Below are 25385 nucleotides of genomic sequence, written 5' to 3'. Positions count from 1 at the left end.
GAGGGTGTGGGCCGGTGATTTTAGGGGTGCCCGAGCAGCGCCTCTCAGCTGCGACTCGGGTGACGAGGAAAGCAGGTGGGAGGGCTCTCAGTGCGATGCCTCCGTGATTAGGGGTAGCGCCATGCTGAATGGTCTGCCTGAGGGGTGACTGGGGGAGCCATGCAGCTCCCCGTCTCATTGGCCAATTTCGGAGGCATTTATTGTATCTGCAGCATTACTGGATCGTAAGGACTGACAATTGGCCAATGGCGGAGTGCCACGTCAATCTCCCTGGAATATAATATCTATTAATCTTTAATAGCGAATCTGAATGCGTGCAATAATAATATCACTTTGAAGAAGTTTTCAAAGGATAAGGTGGATTGAAAGACAAAAAACAGAGAGATGCCAACCAACAAAATCCATAGCGAGTGGTCCCAGTGCAGAGAGGATGTGGGGGTGTGGCTAAGAGTACAGATACCATAGAGCTGTGCACCTTTCATGATCACATGCTCCTGACAGTAGTTCTTACCCTGGCAGGCCTTGCTGTCCTCAGTCGGCGTGAAGCCCATCTCGCACTCGCAGCGGTATCCCCCGGGCGCATTCAGACACTGCCCATTTTCACATAAGTTGATGTTGTCTGCACATTCATCGACATCTGCACAGAAGGGAGAAGAGGGAGAAGAGATGAGATTCACATCAGAAGGTGGAGTGGGCCCTGAAATGCCACCACTTCACCAGGGCAGGGCCCCTGCCAACACTGCAAGTAATGGAGACTGTGTGTCATGGGAGAGTTGGCAGAGGACATCTGCGGTACAGTCATGCAAGGGGCCAGGAATGGCGTAAAAGCAGACTGGCGATAAAAGGTCTACACTAACCACTAATGGAAATGGAAATAATCTTGTTATGCCGCATTGGTTTCTACTGCAGCCGTCTCCCGGCTTCGAGGCTTGGCTGCATTATGTCATTCCGATTTAAGTGGATGAGTTGTGCCCTTGTTGGGTGCACTTTCTGCAGCAATGCCAGATTGTATGCCATCATTATTAGACGCACCCTTACCACTCCTGTGGTAGATGGAGTATATGCATCTTGGTAACAGGTGTCCCAACATTTCCTTGGAGAATGTTCAAATATTTGTACTAGGAAAAGCAAACATCACCCTCCTCCCAATACAACACAAATAAAAGGACTTTCATTCTTCACTTGCCACCCATTCCAAGACACATCTGGTGCCGGATCGTGCAAATGGCACAAGCATAGGATATGGCTAGGAAACCCTCAAAACTGATGTGCAGTTTGACGAGGTTCGTACAGAAGAAGACCTTTTGTGTCCATCCCATGCACTCTGAAGCATGGGCCTGAATGATGTCACGAGCTTGTCTGGGCATCCCAAGATCACTCAGGACCTAGCAGTGCAGGTGCTGCAGAGCAGAGTGTTCCACATACCTGAGCAGGAGAAGCCATCACCGTTGAATCCCTCCTGGCACGCGCAGCGGTAGGAGCCTGGCGTGTTCACGCAGTTTGCATTAATGTTACAGTTGTGCTCCTCTGTGGAACATTCATCCACGTCTAAGGTTCAAGCAGATGACATCACATTAGAATAATGACCTAGTACACTTTATGTACCAAAATCCAATTATCATAAGGCCGCATTCTGTAACATCCCAACCTCACTTGCCACACGGATTTCATGTAAAATTCTAAGGGCCGGATCTACAAATGTTTTTAATTGGACTTTCCCGTGTTAAACATTATTTTTTTTAAATTTCTCCTTAGTGTGCTCTTACCAATGTTATATTGCAGGTCTCTGTTTTACCAAGAATCTTCTGAGCATCATGGCAGATATTTGGATATGACTTGTTTAGCTATAGCAAATAGAAACATAACCTTTCGAAATACTCAAAAGTTGAGGTATCATTTGTTTTTTACTGAGGTGCATCACACCTTGAAAGCTCTAGAGCAGGGGTCTGCAAGCTGTTCTCTCTGTTCTGGACTACAACGGCCTCGATCCCTAACCATTGACGATACTGGCCAAGGCTGATGGGTGCTGTAGTCCAAAACATCTGGAGAGCCAAAGGTTGAAGACCCCTGCTCCAGGAAGCCTTGAGATATGTCATAAGCAATGAGAGTAACATTCAAATATTAGACAGAGCTTAGAACAAAGTGGTCATTGCGTGCCTTCCATGTAAACACTGCTACACCCCCTACATGCAATTTTCAACTTTTACAAAATGGGAAAATCAAAGAGTGAAAATGGCACTCTCCATTGCATAAAACATGTAAATGCCACCTGCAAATTATGCTTAGCAGATGGCATTTACATTGGATTCCTACGGAATACGCCTTTCACCAAGTGCTACAAGCAGGATGATTACATGGGAATCCATTCCTTTTGAATCTTTATGAAAATCTCACGTAGGCCTAAAAGCATTTGCAATTTGAAGCCAGAGGAGGAATGCACAGTGGACATTTTATTTCTGTTTCATGCGCCTTCTCCATCTCCAAATGGCAGCAACATGCCCTGGAGTGTAAACATAGTGCATACAGGGCTAATGCCTTGCCTTTGCACCAGAGAAATTGCAAAATAACCCCCTGTGCTCAAACGTATAGACACGACATAGAAGTAGCCTGCAAGTACATTGACCTTTTATGGTTATATGTGATTTTACCGAGCACAATTATGGAGTGGTACATTTCATCGAGGTCAAAACACAGAAAAGCACAGATTTTTTAATTGGACGGGGGAGTCCCCCAAACCCTCCTATTTTCCACCCTTATAACGCCACTCCAATCACATCCATTTTAACCCCTTACCCCACTACCCTTTATACATTTATTTAATCTTTTCTGTGTTTTTAGGTGTTATTGTCCGTTCGGTTACATACCACTCTATAATGTTTGCGATAAAATGACTTGATGCCGATATTGTCCTTCATCAGGGACATTGTGCACTAGACGGTCAGAAAAAGCTCACAGAAAGGAAAACTGTTCTTTGGTTTTCTGGAAACTCACCAGTACATTTCAGGCCATCTCCAACCCAGCCGCTGCCGCACTTGCACTTGAAGCTCCCAGGGACGTTGATACAAGAGGCGTGCATGTCACAGTTGTGTGCTCCGATTTCGCACTCATCAACATCTGTGGGAAGAGATAAAAGGCGTTGATTGCCAGGTCAGAGCAATGTCTCGAAACCCTGTCAGCTCATCTCCAAAGGCATATCGCAAGAATTGAGTGGCCTTGGGGGACCATCAGGTGACCATTAGCGAACATGGGGGTCATTCCGAGGTTGGAGGTAAGGGATTACCGGCGCCTGTAAGGGCACCGATGGCGGTAATCCCTTACCTCCGTATTCCGAGTTCCCTTTGCGGGTCCCTTTTTACCTCCTGCTTTTAGCAGGAGTAAATTACGGGACCCGCAAAGTGACCTTGGAGTAAATTACGGCACCGTAATTTACGGTGCCGTAATGACCTCCTTCCCCATTCCCATTGAGCCCTATGGGGGCAGAAATGGGGATGGGGAAGGTCTATGGTGAATGGGGAATTACCGGTCCATCCAACCTTGGAATGGACCGGTAATTACTCCATTCACCATGCCGGTATTCCATTGAGTAAATAGCTCCATGGTTGCCAACCATGGAGCTATTTACTCCATGGTGTAGTCCTAACTCGGAATGAGGGCCATGAGTCTTGGTGCGAGAACTTGTGAATGATTCCACACAATCTGCCAATTTATGTGAGTGCACACTCTCCCAAGACCCATTTTCACACATCTGAAAAATTACTGTTACTAACAAAAGCATACTTTTCTGACTCTTACATGACCCAGTATTATGCGCCCCCTCCCCCCGCCTGCTGCAATGCAAACCCCGTTTCCCTTCAACAGATCGAACTGAGGGAAAGGGCCTCATGCTGGCTGGCAATACATTTCATTAGCTGGCAACTACTTAAACTATTTTACTAGCGCCACTGTAAAAATGAAGCAATTTGTATACATGTAGAGCACTGTATTGTTACAGTCATGCTGTCTGTATAATTACTTTAGGGATAAAAGGACAATTATTCATCCTCGGGGTGTATATATATATATATATATATATATACAAGACGAAGCCTGTGTGTCGGGTGAAACGCGTCATGTTTTTCTGCTGCCCTCTTTTGTCCACATCAAAATGTCACTACAGGCTTAATGGCGAACAGCAAGTACGCCTAGATTATGGATTGAATGTTGTCTTTTTTTCATATGCCCGAGTGCCGCCACGCTTGTGACTGGGCTTAAGTCTACTTCTTTTTCTTCTATAAGTATATAAATATATATTTGTAAAATCTGCGATTATTGAACTCTCTGCTATAGCTAGCCTAGGAAAGGAGCTTGGCTTGGTGGGCCTGACTAGGCTATTATGCAAATAGCAAGTTGTGCAGTTCTTTATGGAACAGCATATGGCTTTATATGGCGCCATGCTATTGATACCAATGCTTGCTCAGAGAGAGAACCAAATGGCCACCTCACTGCTGCAAATGGTTGGGACAATTGGAAAAGCCACATTTCTCTGACTTTCATCGCAAAGCAATCCTTCTGCAAACATCATACAGCATCAGTCACAAGCGGTGTAGGGGGTTTCTTCAACATTGCTCACTTGCCTCTATTTTATTAATAACAAACCTGGATGCCTTCCAGCCAAAACGACAGCTGGCAAAAGTCCATTTAGCAGTTTCTGGGCTATTAATCCGTTTTCTGATATTAATGGCTTGATAAAGGTTGTACTTACCGTGAACTGTCAGTAGGCTAGCTTACACATTAACTCATGAAACACTATTATATTTGGGGGCAGGAGAGCAGGTGCCCATGCATAAGTTGGGTAGTATGCCAGCATCTTACCTGTGCAGCCAGTCGTCCCTTTCTTCACGAAGTAGCCCAGCTGGCAGTGGCAGATGAAGGAGCCCTTTGTGTTCTCGCATTCTCCGTGGAGGCAAATATTTGGGTTGAGGTCGCACTCATTTACGTCTAAGGAAGGGAGGGGGAGAATAAGAAATGCAGTAGGTCAAACTACAATGAACCACACAGATCACGGAAAACCCTCCGGCCCCCAGGAGAACCACTGGTGTGTGCGCCCAGAATGAGCTGAACACAAGCAGGACTGAAGCTGATGATGTTTCATCAATGTGCCACAGACCGGGCTTATCAGTATTTCATTATAGCCTCGTTCTGATTCACAACATGTTAGGAGCACCACGCGTTGAGGATCAAAGCGAAGCGAGAGGGAGGGAAGATGTAAGGTGTTTATTTAAAAAGAAAACATGTTTAATCACTTATTAGCGTCAGTGGAAATCATATAGGAGATTGCCTTGCCTATGGGGGAAAAGGGGATTTCCTGGCTGGTGTGATTGTGCCAGGCTAGTTAGAGGTAAGAGCTGGTCTATCCAAGTGCTGCCAATCTTTCAGAACATAAATGCCCCATTGCTTGTCATCAAAATACACATTTGCAATTAATTATGTGCCACAGAGATATAGTGTTGATGTTCATATTGAGAGGTGCAGTACCCTTCAGAATAATGTCTATATTATGTAAAGGTTCTAGGTGAGCACACAAAAATAGTTGAAACAACTCAAAAAGTCTTTAAAAAACCCAATTCCTTTTGTAAGTGTGACCTGGTCGCTATGAGGCCATTAACAGTTACATTTGTTCAATAAATACATGCGTGATCCCCTCCATCACAGGTGTTATGTAAACAAACCTTGTGACAGGTACATTCACCAACCGATTAGTGTATAGCATTGCCTCTTTTTAGCATTATCTTTAAGAGACCAACTAAAAAGTGACTTTGTTGTGGTGTAAATATGCATAGCCACAGCGCTCTCTTACCATGTTTTGGACTCAAATCCCTTGGCAAGTGTCACAGGAAATACTGTTGCCTCATTACAAGTGTGGCAGTCCGAAATTATGGGTGCCGGTTGCACCGTAATGGCATCTATTTCCAGACCACCACACTACAACTCTGCGGGCAGAGCCCATTGCGCCCGGGAGGTCTGCCCTGCCAGGCGTAATGGCCCCCACCCGCAGAGTTTTCACAGAAAGAACGGGCACCGTTAGCATCGGTGCCCGTGCTTCCCTGTCCCCATTCCCATGGAGTCCTATGGGGCTCCATGGGAACAGGGACTAACATTTTACAGCGCCTGTCTTCGCAATCAGCCGGGACTTCTAATGTCCCGGTGGCACCGGGAAGTCAGGCCCTGGAAAAGTGTTACGAGTCTGGCGGAAACCCGCCGGAAGCACCGGCAGGGTTACTGCTGCACTCGTAATGAGGTTGTGTTTAGATGTTATGGGAAAATGCAGGTTTTCTACTGCAAAGGCTTATGAACAATGACTAATTTTGGGTGGCCCACCTTTTAAAGAGGCAGTACTTACAAAGCCTAACTCTCAAAGCCTTAGAATGTGGTATGCTGAAATAATTGCTTGCCCTATTCTCAGCCTTCTGCACGGTATGCTGGATTTCTAAATGAACTACCCTTGTTAATGTGTTTGAACGCCACCTCTATTTTGCTCCCCCTGTTACAGATGTAGAGAGGGCACTGGCCCGTGGGGACATTTCCTTAACCAACACTTTAATTGCTTGTCCCTTCAACTTGACAGAAGTATGAAAGCTCCATTTGAAATTGAGAACTTCCAGGCAGGAGAAGTTTACTCTTTTGTACCATATCAGAGAACAGAAGAAGCATATATTTAATGACCACAATATCTATACTTTAATGAAACACATAACAGATAAGCCTGAGTTATTAATCAATGGGGCTGTCACAGTTGGATAGTTTCAACTGTGTAACACTCTAATATGTGCATTCATTCTCCAGGGTTCATATTATTTCCCTGACTTCTCTCAAACTGTAGCTAATCGCCATGAAAAAGGATCTCCCTTACATGGACCCCATAGATTCCCCACACGCAGAGTTGCACCTCATTATCGGCAAGCCTGATGGGTCTCTTAGAGCGTGACTATTATACTCTGCTTGATTTACATAAGGATTCTATCTGATGGTTGTGAGTCATCATCAGGTGTTCTTAGGTCTGGAAAAGATCAGGGTCTAAGCTAATGTCGGGCCTGGCGGGACTCGGGGCTAACTGTAGCCTTTTGGTTATAGCCCCTGAGCTTCTATCCACGGCTACAACCAAAAGAACCGGGCTATAGCCACCTCAGCCCCCCCCCCAGGAACGTCTCTCACCAGCCCTTTCAGTGGTGTTTCTAGCAACAGAGCTCCCCACTGGAGGTCAGGTATGCATTTAAGTGTTTTTTTTAAAAGAATTTGCAAGATTATTTTCCTTTACATCTGATATTTCTGTGGTCATATTTATCATCGATACACATGTTGATTATTTAGGTGTAACTTTAAATAAAATTATTTTTCCCAATATTGTGATTCTCAATTTAGTGAAAGCACATCTTTTAGGAAAAACAATTGTTTATTTGAAACCTGGCCCCAAAGGACCGTGCTGGAGATGGACATCTTCTCACCAATGCAGGTCCTCATGTCCAGGGATGCCATGAATCCGTCGTAACACAGGCAGCGGTATTCCCCGGGAATGTTGGTGCACTGACCACCATCGCAGATGTCTGGATTGTCCTCGCATTCATCGATGTCTGGCAAGGGACAGAAGAGGCATGTTCATGAGAAGCCCCAGAGACCAATGTGACAGTGAACACAAAGAAATTGGAGAACACAGGTAGTGGCACACCACTATGTTGGTGATTTGGTGCAGTATGCCAATTTTGTAACATAACATAACTTAACATGGCGGGTGAGGTATTTCAATGGCAGTTTTTAGGATTGCTTTCCATTGTAGGGTGCATAACATCAACCTCAAGGTGGCTGCAGAGGGCATCTTATGGTTAGAACTACCCACAAAATGTTATCTGATGATCTGAAAGCTCATATAACAGAAACACACAGGTGCCACACAGAAAATCCCTAATTATTGATAAAACCTCAAGTTGAAATAGAAAGAAGGAAGGAAGAAGATGAGATACACACCCCGAAAAATCGCTACCTGGCTTGCAAAATGGAGGAAGAGAAATCACCTACAAAATAATGATCCTTGCATGCGCACAGATGTGTTAAAATGCAATTCTGAAACATGTGCATCCCTGAGACGCAAACCACATCTGCTAAAGAGCTTTACGCGAAACAATGGAGACAACTACTTGCAACATCAAAACTTAGGCATTGTGATCAAGGGCAGTTTTACATGAATTAGCATCAGGGCATTCCTACATTGAAAGATTAAACTTCACAAATAGTGGCATTTTGTGTCCTGAGTAGGTATCGTACATTATTCAATGTATATTTGGAAACGTGATAAGGATAATAGGTCAAAATGTCTTAGTAGGCATACAATCGAACAACGAACAACATCTTGAACTCCGGTCAGCACTCAAGAGACATAGAAAGAAGGTGGCATCAGTGCCAAAGCTGTGCTCAGTGCGTAGTAGTGTGCTACAACTAACCTGGTGTGACATGCCTGTGAAACATGCCCAAGAAGCATCAGAAAGAGAATGGTGTATAGTCAAGGACATGGTTTATTCGTTTTTCTATAAAAAGGTCACTAGGCTGTGAAAACTGAGCAAGGTGGCAAGTGGGTCTTCACATTTCTCACATCTGTCTTGTCGCTCTGGGTCCCCTTGGGTCTGAGAGGACATTACGCCACTTGTTCCAAGCAGGTACGCTATGAGCTTTATTTTGAAATGGCCTCATTGTTTCCACTATTAATGAAAAGGGTGCACATCCTGGAGTCATGGGCCACACAGACCCTATGCTTCTCACCTGTGCATGATCTCTTGTCTGGCATCAGTGCATAGCCCTCGATGCAGCTGCATTCGTAGCTGCCCTCAGAGTTGGTGCAGTGGGAATCACAACCGCCGTTCATGATGGTGCACTCATCAATGTCTAGGGAAGCATGAACCAGTGTGTTTATTTAAACAGGTAAAAAATCAAAGCAAAACATTATTTTTTGCAGGCTACAGGGTCAACAAAAGTGTCAAGGATTGAACAAATAGCTACTATGTCAAAACCGACAATTCCAGGCAGTACTGCCACTCCAACCAATTATGCAAAATAGTTGGAAAAGTTAACATTTCTGTGAATTATGGATTTCAACCATTGTTAAGCCCAGAAAATTACCTGGGTGAGTTGGAATCAGTGTTCTTTATGCATAGCAATCGCTTAGAATATTCGTAAAGCAACATGTAATTCTGCCTATAAAAAATGATACATCAATGATATGTTTTCTATTTACTACAAATGAACATATAGTTAAGTAGTTCTAGGGAGTGTGATATTCATGATATATTATTGTAAAAAATTATAATTTAGTACCCGGCGAGGGTCAACCAGAATCCAACATGCATTCTGATTGGCCTTCGCCAGGGTATTACCTGGCCGGGAATCCCTTGCACGCTGTACGTGCCTTTGTTTCCCGGCGGGGGGCGTGGCGGCCCCTTAGCTAATGAGGAGGCTCGAAACGGGGCAATCCCCACTCCGAGCCTTCCCATGGCTGGAGGCTGCCTTCGTCCCCCACCAGAGACTCGGGTACGTTTTTTTTCCCTCCGCCCCCCTCCCTTGCAAACTATCCCCTTCCCTCCCAACCCCACTTCCCTTCTTTTTTCTTCTTTTCTCGGGAGCAGACACGCTGCATCCGCTCCCGATGGCCACCATGGAAAGGGAAAATGGACTGCAGCAATTATTTTGACTTTTTTTTCCCTTCTTTTCTGTTCCACGTTTTGGAACAGAAAAAAATAGCAATTAGTACCCCGGTCTAACTGGCCGGGGTACTAATGGCTATAAGCCCCTCGACAGTGGGCCAATACGGCCCGCGGTAATGCCCCCGGGGCTTCGTTAAGTAACTACAGCCCCGGGGGCATTACCTGAGGGGTTATTGGCCCGCCGTATCGTGGCTTATTGCCACAACATGGCAGCCTGCAATATCTGTATAAAAGCCTGGAAATAATGTTCTTATTACAGGCCAGTTGTGGCATCACAACTGACCTGTAATAAGAAAATGATATCACAACTGCTCTGTAATTATGCGTCAGTTGTGATGTCACAATGCCTCCTGCTTGAGCCAGCAGAGAAAATTCCAGCTGTCACTGCAGCAGATAATTAAAGGACCGAAAATCTTTTTTCGAATTCCTTTCTATGCAATTTCTGTGACACATTGCAGCTGGTAATTGACAAGAACTGTTAATGGTGGAAGGTTTAACGTGTGCATTGCTGGAGTTTAACTCATGCGATCAAGAATCGACATGTTATTACTTATTTCAAACCACAAAATGAAGGTTTTTAATAAATGTTTTATTAAACTGCTTTCCATATTTTTCTGCAGCACATGAGGAGCAAAATGTTAGCTTTTCTAAATCTAGATTCTTTATTGATTATAAGAATCTGCCAATGGACGAGCTCTTAAACTATAGTAAGCAAGAGATGAGGGAATGATAGTGTGTGGCCACTTGGAGTTCTGTGAACCTATAAAGGAACCGTGCCTTGGGACTCGTTCCTCTATTTGGTCACGAAACTCCTGAGTGACTTGCAATATCCTTTTAATGTACGGTAGGGGGTACATTATTCCATATTTAATAGTTATACACCAGAACATGGATGGCTGGAGGAATAGAAGACTAGAGAACTTACCAACACAGCCCAGTCTATCAGGGGTGGCCTGGAACCCGGAATCGCAGGCGCATTGGTACGTTCCAATCATGTTCACACAGCGGCCGTTCCTGCAGAGATTATCACTCAGAGAGCACTCGTTCACATCTGTGCACCAAAAAAAAGACATTTTAAGAAAAACATAAATCTTGCAAAACTATGTAGATGACAAAAAAGTTTCACTTAACAAGATGTTCACAGATGAATATGAACTGAAGCAACAATCTTTACTTTTGGCATGCAATAGCAGAATTGAAAACCAGAGTGACTCTTAAATGCAAATAAATGATACACACCAACATCCAAAATAGCTTAAGGTCAGTGAAAAGGCAAAAGCTATGCTGTCAGTGAAACTTGAATGATGGTGTATGACACATGAATTAATGAATTCATGCAGTGTGTAAAATGATATAGCTATCAGTGTGCAAAGATACAAGGCATTTTACACAAGCACACAAGCTAACATGACTTGCTATGGAGATCTTGGGTTAGGCAATAACCCCCAGCATTCGCAAGCCGTAATTGGTGGTAACAGAATACTGCCAACGTTAATAGAACCAAGCGAAGGAAGGGCTTTAATGAGGGTGGTGGGCAATTACCATCCCAGTAAGGCCCACCACTGAAGATACTATTGCCACCAACCGGGTATATGCACGGATAAGCAGCGGGGCTTCTTCTGGGAGCAGGCGATACTTAAGGCTTCTGAACTGACTACACCTAGTGAGACAAACAGAGGGAGCATTGGTTCCATTCTCGTCATTAGGAAGTCCAGCGTACTCTGCCATAAGACTGGCGATGGCAAGGTGCATGTCACTGGTCCTCTTCAGATATACTTCATCTTCTCGGTTTTAGGGCGGACTAGCAGAATTCCCTGTCCAGGTCCATAGCTCGACCAGGTAATTAACCAGCCTCTTGGGATGTTCAGTGCATCCATTTTAACTTTTCGCCGGCACTCTGACATCGGAGGGTTGCCAAACTTCTCAGGTTCCTTTCTTTCAATTCTGTCAGGATGTGGATTTCAGGCAGGAATCCCGACATCCCTTCATAAAAGCCCTTGACAGTGCAAGGGAGACTTCCGAAAGGTTCCGCGATAAGGGTGTGGGAAGTCAAACCTGTAGTGATACTCTCACAGTGGCAGGTGGGCAGAACAATCATGGTTTTACCATCAGGAGTGGAGCCTAAGGGGTCCATGCCCTATTTAACTGAAGATACACTATATAAAGTGGTGCTTCAAAAGAAATATCTAAATTAGTAAGTACTTTAAGTTATGAATAGAGCATTAGAAAAAGGACACATATGCTAAAAGGAAAACAATTCAAGCAAGTATTCAACACTTCTTTGCAAGTATGAACCTTATATTAGAATAGTTTAGGTTAGTTTTAAAGTTTGTATGCAGAAAACATCAGAACAGTGTCGGTCGGCATCTTCTGGCTATGTCAAATAACTATAAAAAAGTGATCAACTTTAGAAGGGGGCTGTAGAGGCAGCCATCTTCAAGATGGTGTAAAAGAAGGACTACGCGTGGAGATCAAGTCCAAGACTTGATGAAGAAGTCCTTCAGGAAATATTGCAGAGTAGATTTCAGGATCACACAGTGTTGTGGTGCTCAGGAGAAAGGTCTACAGCTGAAGTCCCTGAGCACTGAAACATGGAACCAGTGACAGATAGGATTCAGAAGCCCTCCAGGACGTAGAAAAGGTTGCTGGAGCAATCAGGGTGCATATGTGAGTTGCACCATTAAAATTTACACAAATGGGGGGTTGCAGTTCAGTTCTGGCCAGACAGCGACGGCAGGCAAAGGACAGGTTAAATGATGAAGACGAGGTTGGAGGACCCAAAGGCAGTCAGCACAAAGGTAACTCTTTGGGGCAGGTGGGAAGTTGCACAAGTCAAGATGGGACAGCTAAGTGTACAGCAGAGGAAGGGCAGCATCAGAGTCCAGCCGGACACATCCAGCGCTGGAGCAAACACTTTTGGACAGCAGAAATGACATCATCCAGCAATAAAACGGTGCTCCTACTTCTGGGACAGTGAAACACCTAGCCTGGAGATTTAGAGGAGCACACAGCAGCTGAAAAGATGGAGGATCATTCTATTCCTTACATATTACCATGGAGGGTTCCCCCAGCTCAGAAATGAGAGCAGTTTTGTCTTCAGGAGGATCAGGAATCCCAGGAACATAAAGGTTGCAAAGCCGCTTGCCAAATTACAGGCAGCCATTTTGCTCCTGCTCGGGGAGTGAATTAAGACCATTACAATACAATGGCTACAGGGTGGTGCATATTTGAACATGATAAAGATCTGGCACCAGCCTGTAATACTGTCACACCTTCTGGGAGAGAAACCCCACCTATCAGTCACTTTTGCAGTACTCTAATCCTAGTAGCCATATGGGCTATCAAGGCAGCACATTTGAACTATTAGGTCAGGACATATAACAAGTCAGAGAAAAAACCAAAGTAAGGAAAAGGGAACCCAAAAAGTATGTCCTAACCTAAAACACCCATATCTGTTTTCGGCAACTGCAATACTCACTCTCTGGAGCAGGCATAGACCATAAACATCTATGGCAACATCCATATCCTATTCATTAGTTCACAGTGAACATTTTTAGCTGAGCAAAGCGGTAGAAGTTTTTTATCACAAGGCTCCATTTATAGCGCTATCATGGTAGTTATTAGTGTAGCGCTAGACAGGGAAAATCACAAAATGCAAACTGCCAATAGAATCGCAACATGCAAACTGCCACCAACCAGCAGAGTACAAACAGCTAACCGTACAAGGTTAGTCGTAGTGGGATTACGGATTTGCTTCCCTGATGAGACCTTGAATTAGCACTTATCATGAAAATCGCCAGTAAACCAGTCAGGGGGAAAGGAACATCTACAGGGTCTCATGTGGCACAATCTGGACTAAGTTCACATATGTCGGCCAAGGGTGGCTTCTTGGAGGGGTTCCCTTGTGGCTGAATGCTGTCTTGAAGGTTTCAACTTCAGGTAGGTGGTTGACATCCATGCATGGAAGATAGAGGGGGACGATCCTGGGGTAGATCTGTGTGTGTCATCAGCAGGTCAGCTGGGAGTTCCCCCAGTAGCTCTGTGTAGTAGTTAAAGGTGACCAATTAGCGGATGGACCCCTGTGGGACCGATCAGCAACACTGTGGTCTGTTGGAGCACATCTGTACAAATTGGTGTTTGTCTGTGAGTTATGAGGTGAACCATTGTGGGGCGCCGTCAATGCACTCTACGCGGAAGACAAGGATGTTTGCAAGAGCTTGTGATTAACTGTGAAAAGCACCACAAAGGACAAACAATACAGGTAGGCAGAGGTCTCTGTTGTCCACGATGACATAAAGTAAAGAGACAGAAGTGCCTGCATAAAAATGTGCTAGTGACTATTCTTTACAAATTATACCAGTCCCAGAGGAAAGCTCTCTGGCTACACATCAATGTGTGGCAATGGTGTGAGTCACTGGAAAAATGTGTGGTCTGATAGCTATGGCGTGCATCAGTGTACAGTGCAGTGTACCCACCTACACATGTGTTTCCCTCGGCCGTCAGCTCGTGGCCAGGAGGGCAGATACACTCAAAGCTTCCCTCTGTGTTGATACAGGTGCCTCCTCGGCACAGCAGGGGGTCCCTTTCACACTCATCAATATCTGTGGATGGAAAAAGAAACATTTAAGTGTACAGAAATCACAGTATTAATACAGTGCCCATTTTATCTTTAAGTGCCTGACGCAAAAATTAGTGTTTCTCTAAATAAGAAAAAAGGCTGTGATTCCTAAATCCCAGGTGATGGATTGTACTGAATAGAAAAGCTGCACTAACTTAGGCAAGTGTAAAGGAAAAGAGGAAAGGGCAGAAGGTTTGTGTTGGTTCCCAGAGACCAGCTGGCACAGTATGAATTCCTATTACGTTAACCTAGATGCTTGTTCATAAGATGATGAGAGTCTTCAGTGGAGTGAATGGTCAGTGTCTGATGAGCAAGGACAGAGCCAATGAAAGAGGGCATACGTTGGCAGTACTGATTGCCTATTGGGCAGTGGACCGGTGGTGGAACTAGCTGCTCCCGGAGCATCCCTCCTGTGAAGCTGTGTTGATCATATGGGATCTGACCTTGCTGGAGCCTCGACGCACCTGGTCCTGTACATCACTTCCATTGCGCCTCTGAGATTGCCCTACTTTCCCAAGCCTGCCATGAGAAGAATCATCTAAAGCTTCATGCTTCTCTGAAGACCATGTCATCAAAACATGTTCCTTTGGGGCACACATTCCAGGGGATGGGCAAGGTCACAATGATAGATTAGACCCAGCAGCCCATTGTACTGCTGAAAGGTAGTTTTAAAAAACTTGACCCTGGAAGTATGATATGATATGATAGGATATTTATAACGTGCTTAATACCCAGAGGATTCTAAGCGCGGACCCGGGGATTGAACCTGTAGTGCTCCATGTTGTTTTGGTTACAAGGCGAGCACGTTGCCCCTGAGCTATCCTCCCAAGGTTATGTAACATTATTTGTTTAATACTTGTATCAGTTTCTGGACCGCATAGTGTCCAGTGGTAACCCCTGTAATCCTGTATAGAAGTGCAAAGGCCATACACCCAAACAGTGTGGGTTTTCCCCACACCAAGGCTTTGAGCTTAATAAGGCACGCAACTGATCTGTTCTTGCAATTTTCCACCCATAGCCTGGAGGCTACAACACTTACACCCCTAACAACCAATCGGCACTCCTGACTTCCCTTGTTTGATTCCTCTAACCATACCAGTGCCAAGCAGCCGAAAGGTTGTGAAGCACTTCCCCTAAGCACATAAATACATGTTCGACCCACTATGAATGACATGAACTATGTTACGGTCTAGGGCCTTTGCCACTAAAGTAGGCATGCCAAAGCACAGACTGAATGGGCCCAGTGGTCTATAAGTATTGCTAATGCCTGAGTTTCACATTGTGTTGCAGGTGTTCTTCCATTCCAGATGCAAGAATGTTTTCCTGGTGTCTGTGGACACACCCTTCTCTAACTGCATATTCTGGAGTACTGGCGCGATAGATCCGGCCCGGCTTCCTCGCCACTTTGAGTGGTACAGCTGGAAGGGAATGCTGGTGGGGAAGGGTAGGGAATTCTAGTCTGTTCCAATTTAATTATTTTTAAAACATGGCATTCAATGACTATATATATTATCAATGTTATATGTACAACACGTGCAGTAGAATGGAGAGTTCATACAGTTCTTGGACTTCTCTGCTGCTGGAAGAGAGACTTTAACCCCTTAAGTGCCAGGCTATTATGCAAGTCTATGCAAAAAGGACGAGCATACTCTACTGAAGATTATTCCCATAGCTGTTGGTTGCTGTTGATGCGTCTCATTGCGCGTCGCATGGAGTAGCTGCATAGGGGCGCGCAGTCATTGGTGGCACCTCTTACCCATACAGTTCTTCATCATCATGAATCCACTCTCGTAGCCGTCGAAGCACTCGCACTCGAAGCTCCCGGGCGTGTTCACGCAGGTGCCGTATCCGCACAGGTCCGGGGATATCCGACATTCATCGATGTCTAGAGGAAAAGCACAACAGAGTCTGTCACAGAGGCCAGAGCACCTTTCCTTCCAACCATTCCCACAGCATTGCAAAGTTAGCGACTATCACCAGGCTGCAAAGCAACAGCAACAGTTATGCAATCTGCTATGACAGTTGTCATTCCCACTACACAATGAATTACTAGTATTCATTATTTCATTGCACTGGACAGAATTAACATGCTTATTTAGCTATACAAAACATAAGCATTGCGCATAAACGTGTGCATAGAAATGCCAGCGGTGTCCCTAAGCAAACAAAGGCAGGCTAGACCATACAAGTGTCAAACGAGCTTCCATTTGGACATTTGCATAGCAAAAGATGCCAAAGTAAAAAGAGGATGGGATTTGCGTCGCATTAGCACATGCTATTAGTAGCCTGCATATGAATCCGTGACACCGAGTTACAGAAGGCTGGCTACAGTGTGGAGAGGACCCATGAGAAGGCACACTGGTGGGATCTAGCACTCTACAGAAAGGAATGGAGTCAATGGTCAGTAGCAATAGAATGCGACAAGGCGTAAAAGGAGCGGGCCATTGCCTCTAAACTAAAGGGAGTAGTCAGCAAATGGCCACTGTGCACACAGTACAAGAGAGACAGTTCACACGAGGCAACAGCAAGGCAAACAGTACTACTGGATGGATATGCCTAACAAGCAAACAACAAATAAATAAATAAATAAATACATGCATACTAAAATGGAAAATTTGGCTACAGTGATGAGCCACAAGAGTGAAGAGTAGGTTGACAAAGCTGAGAGGAGGCACACCCGTTTCCCATGGGGCTGCAGTACTGAGGGGGCTACCATAGTGCAAGGAAGTAGCAAGATGAACTGAGGTGCAACCATGCAGAGTTCCCAAAAAGAGCTCACTTACCAGTGCAGTTCCTTTCCTCTGCATCGAGGGCAAATCCGCCTTCACAGAGACACCTGAAGCTGCCGATGGTGTTCCTGCAGGTGCCATGCGAGCAGAGGCCAGAGAACACCTTGCATTCATTCACATCTGCACGGAGAGAAGGGACGGGAAACACATGCTTGCTTAGTGAGACTAACAACGGAAAATGCAGTGTCCACACCCACCCCAGACGCCCTGAACGGGGACACGCATTGCTTTGTAGTTGGAAAGTTTGCTGTTACATGGGATCCTGTAAACTGGTACAAGGCGATGCATGGTTATCCTTGGATGGGAGCAATGCCATCAGAAATTAGTGATTTTAGTGGGCATACGCTCATAGTAACACAATGTCAGACCTGGTGCCAGCTAAAGAAATACATAGGCACAGTAAGGCACTCACAGGCCTGGTCAATAGAGACAAGCGTGCCCTTCTGATTGGTCGACAGCTCTCAATGGGCTAGGATTCAGAGAGCGACGTCTCAACTGAGATACAATCAACATACCAACAAGAAAAGGGCTTGCAAAATAGTCCATGATTGTACACACATGCGCTCTTGGTGGGGCCTACTAGATTACCAGAATACCAAATAAACATGTACATACTGAAGCAGGGGAAAACATGAAATACAGCATGCCAGCATATTCACAAGCACAATATAGTCCACACACGTGCGATGCAATAAAAGAATGGGCTGATCTGGCAGCTGAAAATGTAACAAAAGGAAGCAGAGCAGTAGTGTAATTATGGAGCAGCCTCACCACGTGTGAGTGGTAGAGACCCTTACTGACAAGATTCATACACAGAGGGGAAAAGATCCATAGGAGACTTGCTACCAGGAAGGTTAGTGTTAAACTGAAAAGCAACGGGTCTCATTGGGTTACAGGCAGACAAGGCCAGTGACTGGAGCGGGCGTCAGTGCTGACAGGCGGCGAGTGAGAAGCACGCCGAGTTAGAATGTTGAGAGTTGTTGAGGGAGTGATGCGTCTGCTTTGGATACTGAGTTTTCTCAGAATGGTCAGAAAAGGTCAGCGGGAGCCTGGACAGGTGGTGAGTAACTGTTGTAGAGCCGGGATGCTGAAAGGCGGGAATTGGTTGGTGACGGAATCAAGACTATTCAACATCCAGTATCGACGACAGAATGTTTTTAGGTGTTGAGTGATTGGTCAGTGGAGCTAAAGTGTAAAAAGGTAATGAGTGAATTGTGGGTGAAGCTAAAATGTTACAAGGTAATGAGTGATTGGTGAGTGGATCCTGGGAGGTGATAACCAACTGCCAGCATTTAGAGAGGTGATGAGTGATTAGTCAGTGGAGCTACAATGCTCAAAGGTGATGAGCTAGTGATGCAGGAGCTTCAGTGGCGGGAGATGATGTTGGATGGAACAGTGAAGCGCCATTGCTGAGTGACAACTTGCGAGCAGCGCTATCAGAGAAACTAAATAAGCCTCTATCAGTTTTAAAAAGTGAGATGAAGCATTTTAGACTTGTGGAAGGGATGTACATATTTGCAGCACGTGATCCATGTGTGTGATTGTAGCACTCTGAAACACTGGCAGCTGAACATAAATCCTTTTACCTTTGTAGAACGGCCTGCCAGACAGTATGTCTCCTCTGTTTGCAAAGCCCGGGCCCCTCGGGCATGTTGTCCTGTATTCATCGCTTCCAGGCTTTGGGCACTCCTCGCAGTCGATGCCCCAGGCTGACCCAACAGAGCAGCAGCACATATCGATCCGGTACTTCCCAGGCAGGGGCGCGGTGCACTCATCCTCATCCCACTTCATGTAGCACTGCTCCAGACGCACATCTGTCCAGAGCAAGAAGGTACAAGGTCAGACACGCATGACACTCACCAGCTCCTTCTGGTTCTCCCACCATTGTGCTCTAAGCCCTTTTTTGCCCGGATATCTTGGATTTAGTCCGCCTCTGATGCGTCAAGAAGAAACCTGGATGACACACCATTGTCAATGCCCTGCAGGAGGCCTCCTCGCAGGCTTGAGGTTGCCGGGACTAAGGACACCTCTTGAAACAGTGGCCAAACAGTGGCCACATTTTCATACTTGTGGTGGATTCAGGCAGGAACAATCATAGATCGAATAGATCGGTGAAGTATGGCAATTTGCCATGAGGGTCACAATAGTTTCAGCCTTGAACTGTTGGGGTGGTAATAAAATGAAGGCCCCCAGTGTATGGCCTTCCAGCCTTTAGAGAACACTATACAAGCATGCATCAGGGATTCACTACAGCATAACAGCATGACATTCTTGCAAGGTAATGTTTTATAACCAGGACTGTGTGGTTGATTAGGTGGCTGTCAGTAGAGCACCTGAATATGAGATTTTGAGCTACTGGCTCATGTAGGGTTGGATGAAAATCCTCCTGATCAAACCCATATGTCTAAAACCGCCAGGATGGTCTAGTCATTGCTGCATTCGACATGAGATGGCATCATACATAGAACTACCAACTATGGTATGCACTTTAATGCCACCAACCCTCAAGAGCGATCCATCAGTCAAATAGAATGGCATGCCTGAGTGTGACTCTTACTCCATGCATGTTGGAGTTATAAGTGGGAAACAGCTGCTGACATCTGGAAAAGACTCAATGAATCAGAGGCTCCTATTCCTTCGGTAAACCAAAGGGCACATATGAGTTTTTCAGCTGTCCAACTTTCACGGGAATTCCGGGATCAACTCAAATCTTACCTACACACGTTCTCCCTGTCCCATCAAGCGTCAGACCCTGGGGACACTCGCATTTGAAGGATCCGGCAGTATTCACACAGCGTCCATTGGGGCAAACGCCAGGGAAGACCTCACACTCATTCACATCTGTTCACAAATGAGAAATAGTCATTACTACTGGGCTGCCCTAAAGCCAATGGCAAAGCAGCTGCTACGACCCCTTTGCTCATCTAGGCGAGCCCTCTTAAAGGGACATTCTGCATACATAGGTAATGAGAAGTACCACCTGCCTTTACCAGCCACCTTATTATGGGGCATGCAGTGTTTAACTCATGCAGTATTTTGGGAACACAGAATGCAGGAAATAGTGCATGAGAATAAGTGGGATTTTCCATATTGGACATCTGTGCATTTTTAGCTCACCCCTCCACCCCCGCCCCAAGCAAGGTAAAAATATGGTGTCGTAATTGAAGGAAGGTAATAGCGGGAACCACGCCCGTCCTTCAAATTACGGATTAAGTATCTGAAGGGAGACCCAGGCAGGAGTGATGATATGGGCGTCTCAGATGCCAATGTTCTCATCCCCATTGCAGCACAGAGTGCAGACAGGCCATCAGTGGACCTTCTGTCTTCTCTGCATATTCCCAAATGGGACTGTAGTGGCCTGAACTGTTACTGTACTGTGTATCGTTCTATCCTACAGGTAGAGATGCAATATATGTTTTGTAAGTTAAAAAAACATGATATACAATATTCCAGAAATAAAGCATGGAGTATTTCTGAAATTCTGCATGTCTGCTATGAGTTTACAGCGAGGTCAGTGATGAACTCATAATTATGCTGAAATCCTCATATTTACACGTTGGGTAATGATATCAGGCCATGCAGAACATTGAAACAAAAGGCCTCAAATCTTGTAATGTGTGCTTTAGACCAAATGAATGTGTGTGCATGTATACAGGATGTCAAACTAATATGGGGCATCGTTTCTACTCATATCAGATCAAATAGGCTTGACAGTGTAATGTCATAACGTATCTTTACATTACAAACTATGTGAAGTAAATTGTCTCTCAAAGCGACCTGGTTGCTTGCCCTGAGAGGATCGATACAGTGAATTTTCAGAACCAGCCCTATGGAAGGGTTCTGAGAGGCCACCCTAAATAGTGAACAGGGCTGTTGACACTTAGATCTAGCCATATGCTTTCAAGGTAAGTGTGAACTGGGCAGCAGGACAGACCTCAGGAGATGTGGAGTGGTGTAAGCCGATATAAATATATTTTTTCAATTTTGGGAAATTTGAAACGTGTCAGAGAGGCTTAAAAACAAATATGCAGAAGGGCCACCAAATGAATTAAAGGAAAGGATGACTTGTGAAGAGGCTCATCCCGCTGGGGTCCTCTCCCTGCAAGAAGATATCATGGAAGGCAATGCGACTCCACTGTTTATTCACATATGGTATTGTTAAAAGACTTGTGACTAGTGCAGGTTCAGGCTGTTTTACAGGAAAGGCCTGAGACTACCCAAGTGTGTTAAACAAAATCCTAGGACTACATGATAACCATGTAAACATGTACCTTGTGAACTGGTCATTGTTTTAAAACTGTGGCGGGTAAATTCTTAGAAATATATGTTCTCGATGGTTAAGACGATTTTGCAAAGCATTCCCATCTAGCTATTTTGGGACAGAAAATATTATATTTTGTAAAGGTCCCACAAAGGATTGTTTTTGAGCAGGTCAATGTTTTAAAACTATGGTGGACACGTTCTTAGAAGTACATGCTTTTGATGCATAGGAAGATTTTGTAAAGTTTTCCTATATAGCTATTTTGGGTGAGAAAATATTATGAGTTGTTAAAGTCCCACAAAGAGTTTTTTGTTTGTTTGTTTATTGATTTGTATTGCGTGCCAAACCTGAGGGTATCTGTGCGCATTTGCACAAGGTTACAAGTATACTTTAGGCATGAGTTACAATAGTTACAATGGAATGGGATACAAAGGTTAAAATAAATTACACAAGATAACGACAGATAATATATACATCAAAATACAAAACATAATGCAAAGCAGGTACGGAAAGAAACATAATAATAGTGAGTGGCAGAGGTTACAATGCCTTAGAGTCACATGACAATTGCCAGGCTTAGGCAAACCAGGTGTATCAGCGGTCCTTGGCTACAAGCCAGTTTATGGTGTTTCACAGAAGTTGGAGAAGGGTTGGTCCGCTCTTAAGGATGGAGGGTGGGGCGTTCCAGAGCTGTGCTGCCATAACAGGGAAGCTACCCACCGCCCGCCTTTTTTACTTTGAATCTGGGGACGACCAGGCAGAAGGAATTCACTGTCCTAGTAGCGCATTTGGTAGATTTTTCTGAGAGGTAAGGTGGGGCAGCATCGTTAAGGCACTTGTGGGTTAGGGAGACCGTTTTAAGTGCAATTTTGTCGTTAATGGAAAGCCATTTAGTCTGTCTCCTCAGATCTGATATATATGCTCCTCCTAGATATGGCAAGAGCTGATCGGAGCACGTTGTTTTGGAGAATTTCCATTTTCTTAACAATGTGCTTGCTTGCAACCAGGTACAGTGCATTGCAATAATACAGCTTGGAGATGATGAGGGTTCTGGCTAGTATAGTACAACTTTCTTTGGACAGAAATAGTTTGCAGGACCTGATCAGCTTGCAGGTATATGCAGTCGCGGAGTCCATGGCGTTCACTTGTTTATTTAATGTAAGGGTTGAGTCGAGGTAAAAGCCTAATGTGTTTACCTCTTTTACCACTTTAATAATGTTCCCATCGATATTGAAAGAGGTGTATTTTGTGCTGAATTTGTTCAGGTTGGCTGCAATTCCAAGAATCAAGAGCTCTGTTTTATCGTCATTCAGGCAGAGGCCGTGGGTGGCCATCCATGCCTGAATGATTTGGTAAATGTTGTTCAGTAGGGCCATGTCCTTGTCATAGTCACCAGTCAGAGGAATGACGATCTGGGTGGCATCTGCATAATTAGTGTAAGTGACACCTCGATGGTCCAAGCCGTATAATAGTGACTTAGTGAAAATGTTATATATTGTTGGAGAGATGCAGGAGCTTTGTGGCACTCCGTAGGTTATGGGGATAGGGTCAGCGGCATCGGAAGTAGAGAAGACTCTCATAGTCCTGTTGTTCAAGAAGGATTTCATCCAAACAATGGCATCATGTGAGAAGTGAGCAGCTGAGGCGAGGTCTTTGCACAATACCTTGTGGTCCACCAGATCAAAGGCGGCGGATAAATTGAGGAGAAGTAGCAAGGCCGTTTTCCCTTTATCTTTGAGTTCATCGATCTGGGTCTTTAGGTCTATCAGGGCAGTTTCAATACTGTGTTGTGGCCTAAAGCCAGATTGGCAGATTCCTAGGAGGTGGTTACTTTCCAGATACTCCTGTATCTGGATGTAGGCTACCTTGTCGTTCTCATTTTGGCTTTCCTCTTTTTCGCCCCTGAAAAACTACTACGTTTCTGGAAACTACAACAGGTTCAACTTTGGGGAACTTTCCATTTAACTATACAACTCACCAACTTAACAGCCTAACCGGTTGCCATTTAAAATCAAAGGGCCACACCTAGGTTCTGCATGAATCCTAACGATTTCAATTATGCATAGGCCCAACAGGATGTTCCAAAAATGGCAACTCATGTTATAACTCTTATATGTGGAGGCGAGAAACACTTGAAGCCAGAGCAGCACTGGGCCAAAATCTGCATGAACAAATATAGTTTTGCCCTCTCTTTCTGTGTGTTTGAGCCAAATGACAGTTTAGAGTTCACATCACAATGTAGCTCCCTGTAACATGAGAAGTAGCTTTACCAATCTGCCTATCTGCACCTACCATGTCCTATGTATGCACCTCTGATGTAGCTCCCCGTAACATGGGGAGTAGCTTTACCAATCTGCCTATCTGCACCTACCGTGTCCTATGTATGCACTTCTGATGTAGCTCCCCGTAACATGGGGAGTAGCTTTACCAGTCTGCCTATCTGCACCTACCGTGTCCTATGTAGGCACCTCTGATGTAGCTCCCCGTAACATGAGGAGTAGCTTTACCAGTCTGTATATCTGCACCTACCATGTCCTATGTATGCACCTCTGATTTAGCTCCCCGTAACATGGGGAGTAGCTTTACCAGTCTGCCTATCTGCACCTACCATGTCCTATGTATGCACCTCTGATGTAGCTTCCCGTAACATGAGGAGTAGCTTTACCAGTCTGCATATCTGCACCTACTGTGTCCTATGTAGGCACCTCTGATGTAGCTCCCTGTAAAATGAGGAGTAGCTTTACCAGTCTGTATATCTGCACCTACCTACCATGTCCTGTATTCAAGCACTTTCTGAAACTAGCGCCTAGATTCCTCAGGGTTTTGTGCACTGTAGAAAATGCTAAATAATAAATAAATGCTTATAAAAAGAAGGTAAACCCAATGCATGGTGCAAACATCAGAATGTCCCACAGGCATTAAATCATTTTGGCCAATTCCAGATCACAATAGTTGCAAGGAGACATATTTGTATGTTCACGCCAGTCCTGTAGACTGTCCTGGTATTCTGCCCAACACTCATCTATGACACTCAGATAGCTCTCCAAGAGAGTGTTGTGGTTGGCGACACTCACCTTCACAAGTAACTCCCTTCATTCTGGCGTAACCTCTGGGGCAGGCTGGATCTGAAGGAAACCAGAAAAAAGGGTCAAGTGATGATATTTTATTTTCATTGAAAGTATGAGAAAGATCGTTCAATAACAAAGCATAAAATGCCAGGTCCATAATGGAACTGAAGTACAGCGAGTAATTATGAGTTCCTGCAGCTTAACGATTGAGTATGAACCCCACAACGCGCGCAAATACGCTATAGCAAAGTAAACAGCCTGGAGCATGGCGTTCCACTTTGACAGTAGCATATGAAGGCGCGCATCAGTCAGATTTCTTTACATAGGATGCCATTTTTAATGGTCCTGTGGGAGCACTTGCTAGAGAAAAAAAACAGACCCAATTTATGAGACATGATAGATAAGAATGGAAAAAAAGGAAACACAAATGAGGCTGACTTGAAGTCATAGAAATGAAGAGACAATTTGCTAGAGAATTATCTATAGAGAATTATATAGTACATATAACGCCAAGCGTAAAGGGGTTTCTGTACTTGCAAACTTGAAATGCAATGTTTGTGATATCTGAAGAGATTGAGACGGCCAGTACATGATTTCAAAAATGTATGTCTTTAGGTAATTAGACATTTTGTGGCAGGCTACAAAAATCAGCTATGGGGAGTTTTTGATGCACCTATGACAGACTAGTTCCATGAAGTTAGTGATGGATGAAGGATTTTGGGAGCATGTGGAAAGGAGGCTTAAACAATATCATACCTTCTGCAATCTAACAAATTAAATCGATTCAAATAGCTGTGCGTGTTCAGCTCTCAGGTGCTCATGCTACATCAGCAAGATACAAGCAGAATTTCCCATAAAGCCAGGTAATTACTAACACCTCTGTGCAGCAACGGGAACTAAGCAGGTATCACTGGATCATGGATT

At 44.7% G+C, this 25385-nt stretch overlaps 1 protein-coding gene across 1 annotated transcript in view; it reads right to left on the bottom strand.

The window, feature by feature from the left end:
• LOC138577245 (fibrillin-2-like) overlaps positions 1-25385 on the bottom strand; it is a 454244-nt gene that overhangs the window by 90932 nt on the left and 337927 nt on the right. Inside the window, exons 22-34 of the mRNA XM_069649613.1 lie at positions 24468-24518; positions 19848-19973; positions 18719-18946; positions 17127-17252; positions 16100-16228; positions 14201-14326; positions 10651-10776; positions 8788-8910; positions 7482-7607; positions 4852-4977; positions 2992-3114; positions 1426-1548; positions 512-637 (exon numbers count right to left, since the gene is read on the bottom strand). Coding sequence (XP_069505714.1) covers positions 512-637; positions 1426-1548; positions 2992-3114; positions 4852-4977; positions 7482-7607; positions 8788-8910; positions 10651-10776; positions 14201-14326; positions 16100-16228; positions 17127-17252; positions 18719-18946; positions 19848-19973; positions 24468-24518 — 1659 coding nt within the window. The remainder of the gene's footprint in view (positions 1-511; positions 638-1425; positions 1549-2991; positions 3115-4851; positions 4978-7481; positions 7608-8787; positions 8911-10650; positions 10777-14200; positions 14327-16099; positions 16229-17126; positions 17253-18718; positions 18947-19847; positions 19974-24467; positions 24519-25385) is intronic.

The sequence above is a fragment of the Ambystoma mexicanum genome, chromosome 1p, assembly GCF_040938575.1.
Source record: "Ambystoma mexicanum isolate Mex_15411 chromosome 1p, UKY_AmexF1_1, whole genome shotgun sequence".
Classification (NCBI taxonomy): Eukaryota; Metazoa; Chordata; class Amphibia; order Caudata; family Ambystomatidae; genus Ambystoma; species Ambystoma mexicanum.
This window is presented reverse-complemented; position numbering and strand designations above follow the sequence as displayed.